This window comes from Staurois parvus, unplaced genomic scaffold (genome assembly GCF_062004578.1).
Source record: "Staurois parvus isolate SC_StPar_1 unplaced genomic scaffold, SC_StPar_1.0 ptg000498l, whole genome shotgun sequence".
NCBI classification, from domain to species: domain Eukaryota; kingdom Metazoa; phylum Chordata; class Amphibia; order Anura; family Ranidae; genus Staurois; species Staurois parvus.
The window spans coordinates 1469867-1486531 of NW_028318294.1; the positions used below are offsets into that span (position 1 = coordinate 1469867).

Consider the following 16665-nt stretch of genomic DNA (forward strand, 5'->3'; position numbering starts at 1 on the left):
CACCTTCTTGCTTAGCCTGTGCAAAAGGCAGGTAGTGGAGGTGATCATGCTGGGACCTTCTGAGTAGTAGATGTTGGTAACATAGTAATACATTTAACCACTTTCCATTTGGCCCATGTATATAAACGGCCAGATGGGGGCAGTGCAGGAGCGGTTTGCCATTCATAAACGGCGCCCCCCATTCAGGACTGTGTGTGCTCACTGGGAGCGTGCGGCACAGTGATCTGGTGCCCGCTGTCTCCGTTTGACACAGCGGAACACCGGTAGCTGTATGGGACCTCTGTGTGAGGTCCCGATCATGTGATCACTGATTGGACAATCAGTGATCACATGAATAGTAGTAAGCAAGATGTCACTTCTGACATCATTGCTTACTATGTGTGAAATCTGTGAAGGATCACAGATGTCACATGGTACAAGGCTATTCACAACAGCCTTGTACCATGTGACAAGCTGTGACCAATCACAGCATTCGCAGTATTTCTCAATGGCTGCAAGAATGCAGCCATAGAGAAGGAGAACTGATTGCTTTTACAGCCTTTATGGGTGTAAAAGCAATCAGTGTAAAAAAAAAAAAAATTATTCATCACCCCCCACAAGTAGTACGGTGTCACTATGGTGACACTGTACTGCTAGGGTGACAGTATGTTAAAAAAAAAAATAATAATAATATAAAAAAATTAAATAAAAATGTAAAAAAATGTTTTTGAAGAATTATAATTTTTGGTTATAAACTAATTTGGGTTTTTTGTTTTTACTAAAAAGATAACTGAATAAATGTTGGCCAGGATTTATGAAGAAAGATTATTTATTTGCAAAATTGTATAAGAAGAACACTTTTTTTCAAAATTTTTGGACTTTTTCATTTATATAGAAAAAAAAATAAAAATCCCAGTGCTGAATAAATACCACCAAAATAAAGTTTTATCTGTCTCAAAAAAGTGCTAAAAAATTAATATGGGTACAGTGTTGCAATTGTCAGTGAAAGTGTAACAGCGTTGAAAGCTGAAAATTGGCCTGGACAGGAAGGGAGTAAAAGTGTCCGGACATGAAGAGGTTAAAGGCTAATTTATTCCAGACACAGGTACTAGTTTTGCTGCATTTCCCAGGTAAAATGCAGACATCAGGAAATCAGTTGTTTGCAGAATCTTTTCCACTGGTGGGTTCCATGGCAATGGGGTAGATTTACTAAACATAAATAGACTGTGCTCTCTGCAAGTGCAGTTGCTCCAGAGCTTGGCAAATGAGGCAAAGTTTCACTTTGCAAAGATTACCCAATCACATGCAAAGGAAATGTAAAAAAAACAGCATTTTTGCTTGCACGTGGTTGAATAATGGAAGTCAGCAGAGCTTCATCTCATTTACCAAGCCCTGGAGCAACTGCACTCATAGAGTGCAACTGTACTTGCAAAGTGCTCAGTCTATTTGCCTTTCGTAAATCCACCCCAGTGTGTTTAAAAAAAAAAAAAAGAAAGCCTTGACATGTCTCACATGTAAAATGCTTATTTTCTATCTGTTACTCTGTGTACCTGATTAACACAAAATGACTATGGTTGAGCAGAGAAAAGTGTGGACCCGTTTTTGGTTTTATTCATGCATTTGATCATGGATATGCAAGTGTCTCCTTAGTTATTGGTAGGATGAGCAGGAGAGATTTTTGCTTTGTACAGCCAATGACATATCAGCTAAGTTAGGCTGACTAAGGCTGGCAATAAACATACTAGAACTGTTCCAAATAACAATCGTATTATTTAAAGTTGTTCTCAGAAGTTTGTATACCCTTGAATTGGTAATACTATTTATCATTTTTAACAACAAACAGTAAGCAGGCAAAACACATTTCTTTTAATTAAGTGTTCCTGCATGGCAAGACCACTTCCTGTTATCTCACATATATATTCTTATTATTATAGCCAAATTTACCACCCTAACTCCTCCCACAGTTTTTACACTACATAGACAGTAATATACCGAAACGTGCGGATTGTTCCCGATTGGTGTGCTATTACTTTGTGGAACATTTCGCCGAATGGTTCACGAAATATCGGCGTTTTTGTGGTGAAATTGGTCCCATAGGAATGAATGGCGGAATGTTCAAAACTAGAGTGAGAGCTGACAAAAGCTAGAGTGTGAGCTGAAAAATCAGGACTTGATCTCTATACTGCCATTGCTCCCTCATTTTCGAGCCCACCTACACAATTTGTATATCAAAATGTTCAGCTATCCCTGCTGCCACTAAAAATGTCCACGGCTAAGCCATAGTCCTGATAGTTTTCACAATATGACCATTTGTTTGCAAGTCATGCCGCCCATTGACATTCATTGAAACTGCACTCTAGCCACCTCAAATTTGAAGGGCAATTTCTAAACTGCGACCACTCCAGTTGTAGACTACTGGTGGAGGCAAGAACACTTCACAGAATTTCCCCAGAAATTGTAGCTTTTCTAGTTTCTTATGGGGTTCATATTCATATGGGATGGTAGCTGCTGCCTATCACCTGCTCTATGGGGTTACAATAGGTCATTCTTCCTTAAAAGTAGATGGATGGTCCTGAGAAAGCAATTTGTGAAACGCTGTTAACCTACCTAATGAGCTTATTCCAATGATATGTACAAACCTTTTTTGTTATTTGTTGATAAAAAATGGAATTGTACACTAATGTATGGGAGTATCTAGTTTCCAACTTTTACTGTTCTCTTTTTAATATGTTGTAAATAAAGTGTATGAATTTTATACATTTTTGTGTCTTCCCTGGGTACCAGTAAAGTCTGTATTTTTCTACCTAAAGGGAATGATTCTTTGCTACATTGATATGACAAGAGACATCACAATCTTTTTGATTAAAGAGTGGTACTTAGATCCTAAATTGATCCTAATGAGTCAGAATTTTGAACAATGATGAATAATTTAATGAAAAATTAATAACGAGTCAACAAAGGAAATGTAACCAAATTGAAACGAAGGAAAGTTATTTTCCTTTGCTGTGTCAAACAATTGTTTTTAAAGCAGAACTTAAGACATTAAAGGTAAAAACTATGTACCCACGGCCAACATCCTGGGGATGGGATGCATTCTCCACCAGGGTTGATTACAGTGGAGATGAATAAATCTACCTGGGTTTGGTTTATTAACAATATCAAAATAGTAAATGGCGAGTGCTAACTAAACCAAAATCAACTGGCATAAGAGACAGTGACAATCAATCCCAAAATAATGTGTAAATACGGGCAGCACAGTGGCTAAGTGGTTAGCACTTCCAGCTGGCAGTACTAGTGTCATTGGTTCGAATCCCAACCACAGTGCCACCTGCCTGGAGTTTGCATGTTCTCCCTGTGCCTGCGTTTGTTTCCTCTAGGTACACCAGTTTCCTCCTACACTCCAAAGACATGCTGGTAGGTTAATTGAATCCTGTCTAAATTGTCCCTTGTATGTATGAATGTGAGTTAGGGACCTTAGATTGTACGCCCCTTGAGGGTTAGGGACTGATGTGAATGTACAATATATGTATGTAAAGTGCTGTGTAAATTGATGGCGCTATACAAGTACCTGAAATAAATAAATATAAATAAATAAAGTGCAGCGCTAAAACAAAAATTAGAATTGAATCCAACATATTGAAACCAGAACACAAAAAATGTATATGCAAATAATGTGTATATAACAACACATAAACAAGTGAATGTAGCGAACAAATATAGTCCATTCGGTGAAAATCTGTGTATCAGTGGTACTATGAAACACAGCAAAAAAATGTCCAATTCCACACAGTGTCTGAGGATCCAGTGATTACTCCGCCACCACTATGGTCTTTGTCCAGAGCCAATGCCAGTCCACATGTGCAATCAAGTTTGCAATTACTTTTTTTTTTAAACTGGTCATTTCCTGTGCCTTAAAGTGTTTAGAGAGGATCATTGCTCTTGGATGACAATTTTTTTTCAGCACAATACTTTTCCTCTTTATCTTCTCACATATCTACAATCTTTGCCTTCTTATGGCAGGAAATAGGAGTGCGCTTTTTTCCTAGGAGGTCATTTGTCCTACGGATTCTGGAGAGTGAATTATTGATCTTTGATCATTGCTACATTACCAGTAACATTCTGTTGAGTGCATAGTGGTGGCGGAGTAGTCACTGGATCCCCAGACACTGTGTGGAATTGGACATTTTTTTGCTGTTTCATAGTACCACTGATAACACAGATTTTCACTGAATGGACTATATTTGTTCGCTACATTCACTTGTTTATGTGTTGTTATATACACATTTTTTGCACTAATTTGCATATACATTTTTTGTATTGTGGTTTCAATACGTTGGATTCAATTCTAATTTTCATTTTAGCCCTGCACTTTATTTACACATTAACAGTTTTGTGAATCTTGCTTAGAGTTCACAGTTCATAAACTTTGCAACCAATCCCACTAAAACCTTAAGTGGGTGAAATTGCTATTGAAATATGGCCATTTGTAAAGCCAATACAGATACTCCGCTCCTCCCATGATATCCTCCTCTCTAGCTCCCTCATCACCTCCTCCCATGCTCGCCTCCAGGACTTCTCCAGAGCCTCTCCCAACCTCTGGAACTCCCTACCACAGTATGTCCGGTCAGCCCCCACCCTGTCTGCCTTTAGGCGATCTTAGAAAACTCACTTCTTCAGGGAAGCCTACCCCACCTCCACCTAAGAACTGTACTTGAATCACCTCCGCCAGATCATCCCCCGCAGCTATCACCTTTTGTATCACCTCCCCCTTCCTTTAGATTGTAAGCTCCACTAGCAGGGCCCTCACATTCCTTCTGTACTGAAATGTATTGTAATCATACTGGCTCCCTTTTATTGTAAAGCGCTGCGCAAACTGTTGGTGCTATATAAATCCTGTATAATAATAATAATAAAAAAATATTGTTAAACAAAAGGCATGGCCACTACCATTGGGGACATGCAGTAGAGACAAAAAAATGTGTAAAAAAGTATTTCTCTACACAGAATTGTCAATGTTCATCCCTACTTCTCAGGATACCAGTTATGCCACATAATAAGTGTTTTTAATAAAGTTTGCACGGCATGGCAATAACAGACTCTCTTCTTCTCATCATTCTCTGTCTTTCATTAGTCAAATTAAAATTTAAACTTGATTGCTGCTGTGATACAACTTTATGTTAGTACTACAGAGCCAAGACTTATTAATAGTTATACTGTATGTTTTAATGCACACATTCCTAGCCCTTCTAAAAAATGGATAATAAGTGTAGATTTATCTTTCTGACATCAGTAGCCATACCTGGAACACTTTCGGTGCAGAGACCAGACAAGCCAAAGCGGATGATAACGTGGCACCAAAAATCCCTGCTGTCACAAGAGGGGCAAATCCTGACACCATGCTCAATGCCTAAATAAAATATTTATAGGTTATATTGGACAATTATAGACTGCAATTCTACCCAAACCCCTAAATCTAATGTCAGGACTTAGTTTAGTCCTATATTTGTATAAGTATTTTAGTGTATGTACATAAACCATAAAGTGGAAGGACAGGCTTGCTTTCAATTAATTCCATGCAATCAGTTACACCATAATAGTACACTGATATATGTGTAAAAGGTGCTTCTTTAGAGGCATTAGAGGCACTTTTACAGTTCTCCATCACTCCTGCAAGCGAAAGCACGGCCGAGGATAGGAGGAGCTGGATCACATTGCTGTTGGAAGATGGAATCACAGATGGTACTGAGCTGGGCGGAACATGGGTGAGGCTAGGTGGGGCATGGGCAGGGCTGGGTGGGGTGGAGGTGGGATAGGGGACAGGCTGGTCAGACCTATGCTGTGATTCATACACAGGCACCAACTATGGTTCCAGAAAGTGCCTCCGAGCAGCCACAATCGGCTGTACAGGCAGGGGCGTATTTACCACAAGGCAAACAAGGCATTTGCCTAGGGTGGAATTTTTTAGGGGGTCAGTACTGCCCACCAGAAGAAGGAACATATGCGCCATGTGGACCAGGTGGGATCTGAGAGGGGCTGCTTGATGGTGTATGCAGAGCCTGACTGTCATTCCCAGGGCTCTCTCGGGTGGGGGTGGGGATGGGGATGGGGCAGGGGTGTTGTTGGTCATTGTCAGGCTCTCTCGGGGGAAGGGGGGGGGGTCTGGTGTTGGTCAGTGTCAGGCTCTATCCATGGGGGGGGGTCTGGTGTTGGTTGGTGTCAGGCTCTCTCTGCCGGGGAGGGGGCGTCCGATTTCTGTGTTGCCTAGGACAGCACAAAATCTAAATACACCACTGTGTATGTACAGGCACACCATTGTCAGTAAAGCTTAGGAGGATTGCTGGGTGTCTAGATTAGATTATTGTTTCTAATCAATCAGCAACTACAATAATGTAATAGTTTTAGTTATTATCTATGCTAACCAAGGGCAGATTTTCATTTTTAACTGGAATCCACTTTAATGTATTATGGATACTGAGTTGAATTGAATAAATCAGTTCTCCAGCCAAAAACAATATTTGGACATGTGCACAGTACAAATACTGAACATTAGCACTAACAAACTGTGGGGTTGATTTACTAAAACTAGAGATTGCAAATTCTGCTGCAGCTGTGCACAGTAGTCAATCAGCTTCAAACTTCAACTTGTTCAGTTAAGCTTTGACAATAAAACCTGGAAGCTGATTGCTTTCTATGCAGAGCTGCACCAGATTTTGCCCTCTCCAGCTTTAGTAAATCAACCCCAGTGTGTAGGCTGCAGTATTCTGTAAAACATTTACTTTCACTCATCCAATCCAGAAACAAACAAACGAAACCAGCGCTCAAATCTTCATTCAGACTAGAAGGAATTCAGAATGCCAATTGGGGAGGTGTAGCCCTTCAAAGATCAGGAAATCTGGATACTGATGAACAAAAGCAAACAAGGGCGCACTCTCATTGTGCATTACCGTGGTACACCATGTGTTTCTTCAGAGCTCTGAAGAAGGGGCTTCGTCTCACGAAACACGTCAGCTTATCCCTTATTAGGGCACAGCATTGTATTGACTGCCATTGCAGACTACTTATTCTGCTTTTATTCTCCTTTGGTTTGTGAGTATATATCTATTTGATTACACAATAAACACGTGGTGTACCACGGTAATGCACAATGAGAGTGCGCCCTTGTTTGCTTTTGTTCTTCACTCATCCAATACCGAACATCTGGCGCTGAGACTTATAAGTCTATGGTGAACACTGATCATAGCATATCGCTTGCTTGGTGCCTTGTCTACAGAGCAAATATCTTGCAGTCTTTTCACAGAATGCAAGGCATTCAGTATTTGGAGGCGTGGAGATTGTTACGTTCATCCACACCTCCTCCATTGTTGGTAGTTGGTGTGCTGTCAGTCAGAATAATGTCATGGAGATAGTAGGTACACAAAATATTTTGTAGGGTGTCGGGTCTTGTAGGGTATCAGTAGCATCTTACTCACTGCAAGGATTAAAAATGTTCATAGTAATGTCCAAAAGCTGTTAATAGTAAAACAGTATGCTTTTTCATTGGAACTACTTTAAGAGGAATACAAGCGACATCAATCTAAAAACAAATACTTTACGTTTTTATGGAGTCCGTATCATGACAATGTGTAAATGTGAGCCCCACTATATTGAATCTTGCGGGTGACAATTAGTGCTTACCTGATAGTAATTTATAAGTCCATATTTACAGTTCTGCTTTAAAGCACATTCAGTGAAGTTCATCCCATATTCACAACCCAGCCCGATACAGTTTGTGGCTTCACCTATAAATGAATCATTTACACTTCCAGATGCATCTCGAATTACACAGGAGCCTGCAGAAAAAAGGTTCTTAGGATGTTATTATTGTTGGGCAGTGGGCTATATTAAGGCTGATATGTATAGTTACCCTATTACAACATTACAACATACATCTGGTGTGTTTGGTTTTCAATTAAACTAACTTTACTACCATCCTTTTTTTTCTAAGCACATTGGTATGGACATATACAGTCATGGCCGAAATTGTTGGCACCCTTGATATTTTTCCTGAAAATCAAGTATTTCACACAAAAAAGGTATTGCATTAACACATGTTTTGCTATACACATGTTTATTCCCTTTGTATGTATTGGAACAAATATAAAACAGAGGCAGAAAAGCAAATATGACATAATGTCACACAAAACCCCAAAAATGGGCTGGACAAAAGTATTGGCACCCTTAACTTAATATTTGGTTGCACACCCTTTGGAAAACATAACTGAAATCAGTCGCTTCCTATAACCATCAATAAGCTTCTGACACCTCTCACCCGGAATTTTGGACCACTCTTCCTTTGCAAACAGCTCCAGGTCTCTCTTATTGGAAGGACACCTTTTCCCAACAGCAATTTTAAGATCTCTCCACAGGTGTTCAATGGGATTTAGATCTGGGCTCATTGCTGGCCACTTCAGAACTCTCCAGCGCTTCTTTGCCATCCATTTCTGAGTGCTTTTTGACGTATGTTTGGGGTCATTGTCCTGCTGGAAGACCCAGGATCTTGGACGCAAACCCAGCTTTCTGACACTGGGCCCTACAGTGCGACCCAAAATCCTTTGGTAATCCTCAGATTTCATGATGCCTTGCACACAGTCAAGGCACCCAGTGCCAGAGGCAGCAAAACAACCCCAAAACATCATTGAACCTCCACCATATTTTACCGTAGGTACTGTGTTTTGTTCTTTGTAGGCCTCATTCCGTTTTCGGTAAACAGTAGAATGATGTGCTTTACCGAAAAGCTCTATCTTGGTCTCATCTGTCCACAAGACGTTTTCCCAGAAGGCTTTTGGCTTACTCAAGTACATTTTGGCAAACTGTAGTCTTGCTTTTTTATGTCTCTGTGTCAGCAGTGGGGTCCTCCTGGGTCTCCTGCCATAGCGTTTCATTTCATTTAAATGTCGACGGATAGTTCGCGCTGACACTGATGCTCCCTGAGCCTGCAGGACAGCTTGAATGTCTTTGGAACATGTTTGGGGCTGCTTATCCACCATCCGGACTATTCTGCGTTGCAATCTTTCATCAATTTTCCTCATCCGTCCACGACCAGGGAGATTAGCTACAGTGCCATGGGTTGCAAACTTCTTGATAATGTTGCGCACTGTGGACAAAGGCAAATCTAGTTCTCTGGAGATGGACTTGTAACCTTGAGATTGTTGATATTTTGCCACAATTTTGGTTCTCAGGTCCTCAGACAGTTCTCGTCTCCTCTTTCTGTTGTCCATGCTTAGTGTGGCACAGACAGACACACAATGCAAAGGTTAAGTGAACGTCTCTCCTTTTTATCTGCTTTCAGGTGTGATTTCTATATTGCCCACACCTGTTACTTGCCCCAGGTGAGTTTACAGGAGCATCACATGCTTGTAACATTCTTATTTATCCGCAGTTGTGAAAGGGTGCCAATACTTTTGTCCAGCCCATTTTTGGAGGTTTGTGTGACATTATGTCGAATTTGCTTTCTTTCCTCCCTTTTTTTGTTTTGTCCCAATACACACAAAGGGAATAAACATGTGTATAGCAAAACATGTGTTAATGCAATACGTTTCGTGAGAAATACATGATTTTCAGGAAAAATATCAAGGGTGCCAACAATTTCGGCCATGACTGTATATGTGTAGGTTATATTGTAAAGCGCTGAGCAAACTGTTGCCGCTATATAAATCCTGTATAATAATAATAATAATAATAATAATGTAGGGATTTCTGTGCGATAACAATAGTCTGTCAAAACAGCCCATCCTCACCAATAAACTTCCTCAATGCCAAAAAGTGGCAGCTGAGCTTAGGCATTTAATGGGAGTAAATGGTGTGTGGATTTTTTTAAAGGTAAATAGACTGTGCACTTTGGAAGTGCAGTAGCACTCATTAGATCGTATGCCCCTTGAGGGTTAGCGACTGATGTGAATGTACAATATACATGTAAAAGCACTGCGTAAATTGACGGCGCTATATAAGTACCTGTAATAAATAAAATAATACATACATTTTCCCCAGAGCTTATTGAATTTGGTAAAGCTCTGCTGATTTCTCTCATCCATTCATGTGCAATCAAAAATGCTTTTTTTTCTTTTAAATTTCCTTTGCACCTGATTCAGTAAAAATGAGTGCAACTGCACTTCCCAAGTGCCTAGCCTATTTGCCATTAGTAAATGTTTTCTTTCCCTATTATATTAAGGCCAAAACATAAAACTCTTCACGTAATAAATTTTATATTTATTATTTCCAGACAGCAGCTGAAGCTTTGTGACCATTTTGGTTTACCATGTTTACCTGGCTGACCTTAACTGCTTTACTAAAAAAAGCTGCTTGAGTACATAGTTGAAGAGCTGAAGTGTAATGACACGCATAGCTGAGTGATCAGAGTGACCTGCCCATGACTATTGCACCAGAGATAGGCTTGTCCACTCCCCATTACCACCATGACCGTTCCATACAAACCCCCCCTTTCCCCTTAACCAATTATACTTACAAAACACATGACACCAATTTTGGAGTAAATGGCCAACATGGCCTTTTATTAACAACACAAATTTAAATACACCAACCATTCCTTATAACAGAAACCCAAAGAATTGTTGTTGGTCTTCGAAGGCACCCCCAAACAATCCGAAATGCACCTGCGGACAACCATATACACTAGGCCTCCAGCCGCAACCAACCAGCTCGGAGACAACCATACCGTCCGCAGTGCAGCACCACCACCTTCCAGTTAAACCTTGGTTAACTGGGAATGTCCCCGGGCATCCCATACCACCGATGGGTCCCACACCATTGTTTTTACCTTCCAAGATAAGAACCGCCTCCAAAGACCAACAACCGCCCAGGAACCAATATAACCCCCCTTTACCTGGAGGGACCCAATACTCACCAAAAACAGGGAGGGCGGGAGGGAAGCTCTCACTCCTGACTTCCAGCTCAACTGACGCCCCCTCACTGAAACCCCCCACCCTAAAGTGCAGGAAACCCCACCTACTCTCAACCTTCCACCAACCAAATACCCCCACTATCAAAACAAACCCCTTGGATCTGCCTTAACCCTTTCTATTCCTCCTTCCCCACTCTGGGCCTAGTCATGTATGCCCTGCGCCATTTCTTCTTTATTTTTTGCTACGGGCATTTCTTTTCCTCTTCCCTGCCTTCTGTGACTCTGTACAGAGTTTCAGTTGCAGAAGTAGCAAGAGAAACTCCTGCTGCTGTTTGTATAAAACCCAGAATGACCTAAAAAACCTGTGTCATAGATTAGTTACATCTCTAAACTTTAACCTAAACTGCCATACAAATAAACATTTACCTTGCTGCCATTTTGTTTGCAAAATTCAACCTTCAGGTGAACATACATACAAACAGTAGTCCTAAATATGTACATTTCATGCAGTGTGTTCAGCGCAGCCTTTCTCAACCATGGTGTCCAGGCATCCTGGGGGGCTTTGAGGTTTCTTCAGGGGTGCGTTGGCAAAATGTCTAAAAATTGCTCGAAACTTGTATACGAGCCAGAGGGTGGATCAAGCCTGCCTCTAGTTACACGAAGCCACAGGTTTAATTGTGCACCATTACAACCTTCTAGCTGCCTGCCTCCTGACAACCAATGACATCATCAGATGATAAGGTGGATGTCAGCTGCCTGCACACCCTCCCCTACCCCTCTCCATCAGTGCTGGGGTCACATTAGCTCAGTGATGGAGAAAAACTGAGGGAGAAGAGAAACACTGGAATACTAGTCAGTACCAGTGTGCAAAAGTGTATTTGCTTTGGAAGAATAAATCACCTCTAATGTTGGGTATCCAACGTGAGGATGTTGCTGTGTTATATAAAGCTATTAGAATAGTTTTTCACATTTTAGAATGGGGTGCCTCAAGACTGTCTATAATTTTAAAAGGGTGCCTTGACCAAAAAAAGGTTGAGAAACACTGGTTTAGTGCATCAAATACATATCTGTCCGTCACTATGCAGCAATTATTTATATTGAAAACATCATACCAATTGTTGCAGAAATGACCAGGTAAGACACCGTAGTCCAGAAAATGGCCATCAAAGTACCTTTAGGTATAGCTACAGTTGGATCCTGTGTGAACAAAATAAAGAAGCATCTGAAGATAGTTTTCATGTGTCCACCATGATCAATAGAGTGCTGACAAGTGTTTCTGCTACAAACCATTGGCTCACGCCAATCAACTTGGTAACATACAAGAGTGTTATAAATGGTCAGGTGAAGTGTGGTAAGATGACAGGTATGAATATTTTTGCCCCACAACCACTAGCACATCTAGAAATTGGAGGGTTTCTCTGAAAACAATACACATACAAGTCCAGGGGCGGACTGACCATTTGGAAACTCGGGCACTGCCTGAGGGCCCGGGGTCAGTAGGGGGCCCCATGAGATGCCCCTGGTACCTTTTTCATAGGCTTTTTTGAGTTTGGGCAAGGACACAGGGGCCCCACGATCCCCTATTGCCCGGGGGCCCCATGAGTTGTCAGTCCGCCCCTGTACAAGTCCCTAATGTGTTATTAAACTGACATTTACTGGTCAAATCATCCTTGGAAGCTGCCTCACATAGTCTAGAAGCTCCTTATCATTATACAATGTGAACCAGACAGCTGTTTAATAAAAATAAATTACCTTTACTATGTAAATCATTGTCTGAAGCTGCCCCATGTGCTCCATCCCCAAAACATTGCAGATAATAGTGGTAGGACTTTAGCAGTGCTTGCAGGTCAATTCCCTGGGACATGCAAACTCCTGCAAAAACTACATCTCCTATTCTGGCTAATGCGCAGATGAAGCACTGCTGGTCACACACTAGGCAGAGCTATGTGGGGCCAGTTGCTGATTGAAAATCTGAGGCCCCTTTCACACAGGCTTTCCAATTGGGTCTACCTGTAAATGTATTAGGCAGATCTGCTTGGAAGCTGCATGAAGCTACATGGGCAGATGTAAACAGGCCTGTATCCATTTACATCCACCTACCTCCAAAAACACCCGGGTCTAAAAGAAAATGAAAGGACTGTGTTGTTTTCTATTTTTCTGGACCTAAACATGAGCCTGATATGGTAGCATGATGTAAATGAACACAAATCTGTTTACATCCGACACCCCACAGATCCAAATGGATCTACCATAGTCTGCTGTCAAAATGCAGACAAAAGCTGAACAGGAATGGATGTCACAGAAATGTTGACTATCAACAACACTGTCCCTTGTTCCTTTTCTCAGTTTTTGCCGAACTTAGCCACAAATGTCTAGGGGGGAGGGCAGAAGAGGAAGACAAAGGAGAAAAAAAAAGTTATTACAGTTTTTAAATGTTGAGATTTTATACTGCCCCTCCCTGCTGCTCCTGGCATTGGTCTAGCCAATGGACCGAATGACAGTCCTATTCGTACTGCGGGTCCACCACTTAGCAGCCTGGATGTCCACTGCCAGCTGATATCCTCCTCCTCCAGACTCCCCCGTCCCCATTGCCACAGTATTCATCCTTATAGCAGGTAGGAGGCACGGCATGTCCAGCCAGAGGGCGGGAGCAACCCAGCTTTTCAAGTTAACAAGCCAGTGATTGGTTGTTCGGCATTCCTTGCAACCAGTCACCTGCCTGTTAACATGAAAAGCATATCCCACGCTCTGTGAAGACATGCCATTCCTTCTGCCTTCTACCTGCTGTGTAAAGTAGGATCAAAAAGATTAGAGGAGGGTTGTGATTGGCAGGGGGTAAAGTAAGGGAGGGGGATATTCATATAATGGAGACTGGGCTGAAAGGAAGGAAGGGGGGCCGTGAAGGGGACCAGTATACAAAAAAGAGGGACTGTGGTACAAAAAAGGAGGGCTGTGAAGGGGACTGGGATACAAGGAAGGGGGCTGTGAAGAAGACTGGGATGCAAGGAAGGGAGGCTGTGAAGGGGACTGGGATACAAGGAAGGGAGGCTGTGAAGAAGACTGGGATACAAGGAAGGGAGGCTGTGAAGGGGACTGGGATACAAGGAAGGGAGGCTGTGAAGGGGACTGGGATACAAGGAAGGGGGCTGTGAAGAAGACTGGGATGCAAGGAAGGGAGGCTGTGAAGGGGACTGGGATACAAGGAAGGGGGGCTGTGAAGGGGACTGGGATGCAAGGAAGGGAGGCTGTGAAGGGGACTGGGATGCAAGGAAGGGAGGCTGTGAAGGGGACTGGGATGCAAGGAAGGGAGGCTGTGAAGGGGACTGGGATGCAAGGAAGGGAGGCTGTGAAGGGGACTGGGATGCAAGGAAGGGAGGCTGTGAAGGAGACTGGGATGCAAGGAAGGGGGGCTGTGAAGGGGACTGGGATACAAGGAAGGGGGGCTGTGAAGAAGACTGGGATGCAAGGAAGGGAGGCTGTGAAGAAGACTGGGATACAAGAAAGGGGGCTGTGAAGAAGACTGGGATGCAAGGAAGGGGGGCTGTGAAGGAGACTGGGATACAAGGTGGGGGGCTGTTACAGGGACTGGGATTCAAGTAAGGGGGGGGCTGTTACAGGGACTGGGATTCAAGTAAGGGGGGGGCTGTTACAGGGACTGGGATGTAAGGAAGGGGGGCTGTGATGTGAAGGGGTGACAGAGGACACTTATGTGAAGGGGCATGGGACTCTGATGTGAGGTGGGGGCTGAGGACACTGATGTAAATGGTGGGGGTCTGTGATGTAAGAAGGGGTGGTTGTGATGTGAAGGGGGGACACAGGACATTTAGGTAAAGGAGGCGCTGTGATGTAAAAATTGGGGAACTTGAATATTAAGGGGGCTGTAATGTAAAGCAGGTACTGTAGTGTAAAGAAGGGGCTGCATTGTAAAGGGGGGCTGTATTGTAAAGGAGAAACTGTAATGTAAAGGGGAGGAGCTGTGACATGAAGAAACCGAGTCATAGCACAAACATGAGACTCAGATTTCTGCTGGAGGAAAATTTTAATGACTGGACCTCCATGAATTCTAATTCAATATCCCTGGTCTAGATTGTCTAATAAAAGGATAGGCACAGCTATATTCAACTCTTAGGCCTTGCTCACAACATACGTACAGAAAAACTGATGGATACATTTGCACAGATTTCCCTTGCAGAGACATCAGTTTACATCAGCTTTCATGTGTGCTGCAATGAGTTTTATACCCGTTGCAGACTCCTGCACAGAAAAAATATGTACGTGATACCAGTATTGTGGTGTGTACAGGGCACATAGAGAACAATTGATTTTGTTGTGCCCTTGTAGAACATGAGCAGAAAAACTGATGTCTATGCACCATGGTGTGAACAAGCCCTAAAGGTGGCCATAGATGGATCAAAATTGAGGCCAGTTCAGTAGGGACCAACTGAATTTAGATCCATGTGTAGTCACTGCCACTCATCAGAAGTTGATCTATCTACAGACATCTCCTTAACAGACCTGTTGGAAAAAAGCTGCTAAATCAGGGTCTGTGGATTCTGACAAGAGACGAGTCGCCCTGCTGTCAGAATACAATGACCGTAAATGTGTGGAGGGGGGAATCGGTTCAGTCAGCCCTTTGGCTGAACAAAAAAACAGCCATGTGTGGCCAGCTTAACTAATTCTATTTTCATTGTAACCATTCAACATTGATAAAAGATAAGTGTCTGCACAATGTTGCACAATATAGCATATTGAGAACACAATATAATCACTGACCTTTAAATCTCCAGAGATGTTGGCACCAGCCAGGATTCCCGTAGCTGATGGGAAGAAGATGGAGAACATTCCAAAGAAGGAGCCATCTTGTCCTCTCCAGTTTGGCACAAAGTTCTCAGCAAAGATATCAGCTGTTGACAAAAAAAAGTATTCAAAATGTACACAATTGTGTATAGTATTGTTGAAGATATAATAATAAATAAAAGAATAAGGAACATGGTGTACTTAGTACTAGTGCACTTTATGTCATTTGGGAAGAATGCACCTTACATCAATGATCAGTGGGAAAAACGCTTCTTTTACAGATAACTGAAAAGATTATGGGTGTAGTTGGAACCTCTAACAAACTAGGAGAAACTCCTCTATCCAGCAATTGTCTGCACTAGAGATGAGCTCAGGTATGTTCAGCTTCTAGTCTGAACCCACCTGAGCTATCCCACCAGGAAGCTGTCACTGTACAGAGCCACAGGTACGAAGGCATTCCCAAACCCACATATATACTAGGATTAGAATCCAAACATACCTGAGCTCATTCCTGGTCTGCAACTTGAGAAAAGAGCCCAGTGAGGTTCAAAAAAATTGGCATTCTTTTTGCATTCAAACATACAGTACATCAGCTATCCATCAGAGTGCTGCTTTTAATTAGATGTCCTCATCAGAGTTCCCTCTTACATCAGGTGTCTGCACTAGGATGCTCCCTTACACCTGGTATCTCCATCACAGTGCCCCATTATACTTGGTGTCTCAATGACAGCATCCCCTTACACCTGGTGTCCCCAGTAGAGTGCCCCCTTACAGCAAACATGTGGAAGAAGGTGCTCTGGTCAGATGAGACCAAAATTGAACTTTGTGGCCTAAAAGCAAAACGCTATGTGTGGCGGAAAACTAACACTGCACATCACCCTGAACACACCATCCCCACTGTGAAACATGGTGGTGGCAGAATCATGTTGTGGGGATGCTTTTCTTCAGCAGGGACAGGGAAGCTTCTCAGAGTTTATGGGAAAATGGATGGA

At 42.4% G+C, this 16665-nt stretch overlaps 1 protein-coding gene across 1 annotated transcript in view; it reads right to left on the reverse strand.

Annotated features, from left to right (window-relative positions):
- SLC12A3 (solute carrier family 12 member 3) overlaps nt 1-16665 on the reverse strand; it is a 72348-nt gene that overhangs the window by 33420 nt on the left and 22263 nt on the right. The window contains exons 8-11 of the mRNA XM_089689774.1: nt 15650-15780; nt 11989-12073; nt 7654-7808; nt 5279-5386 (exon numbers count right to left, since the gene is read on the reverse strand). Coding sequence (XP_089545900.1) covers nt 5279-5386; nt 7654-7808; nt 11989-12073; nt 15650-15780 — 479 coding nt within the window. The remainder of the gene's footprint in view (nt 1-5278; nt 5387-7653; nt 7809-11988; nt 12074-15649; nt 15781-16665) is intronic.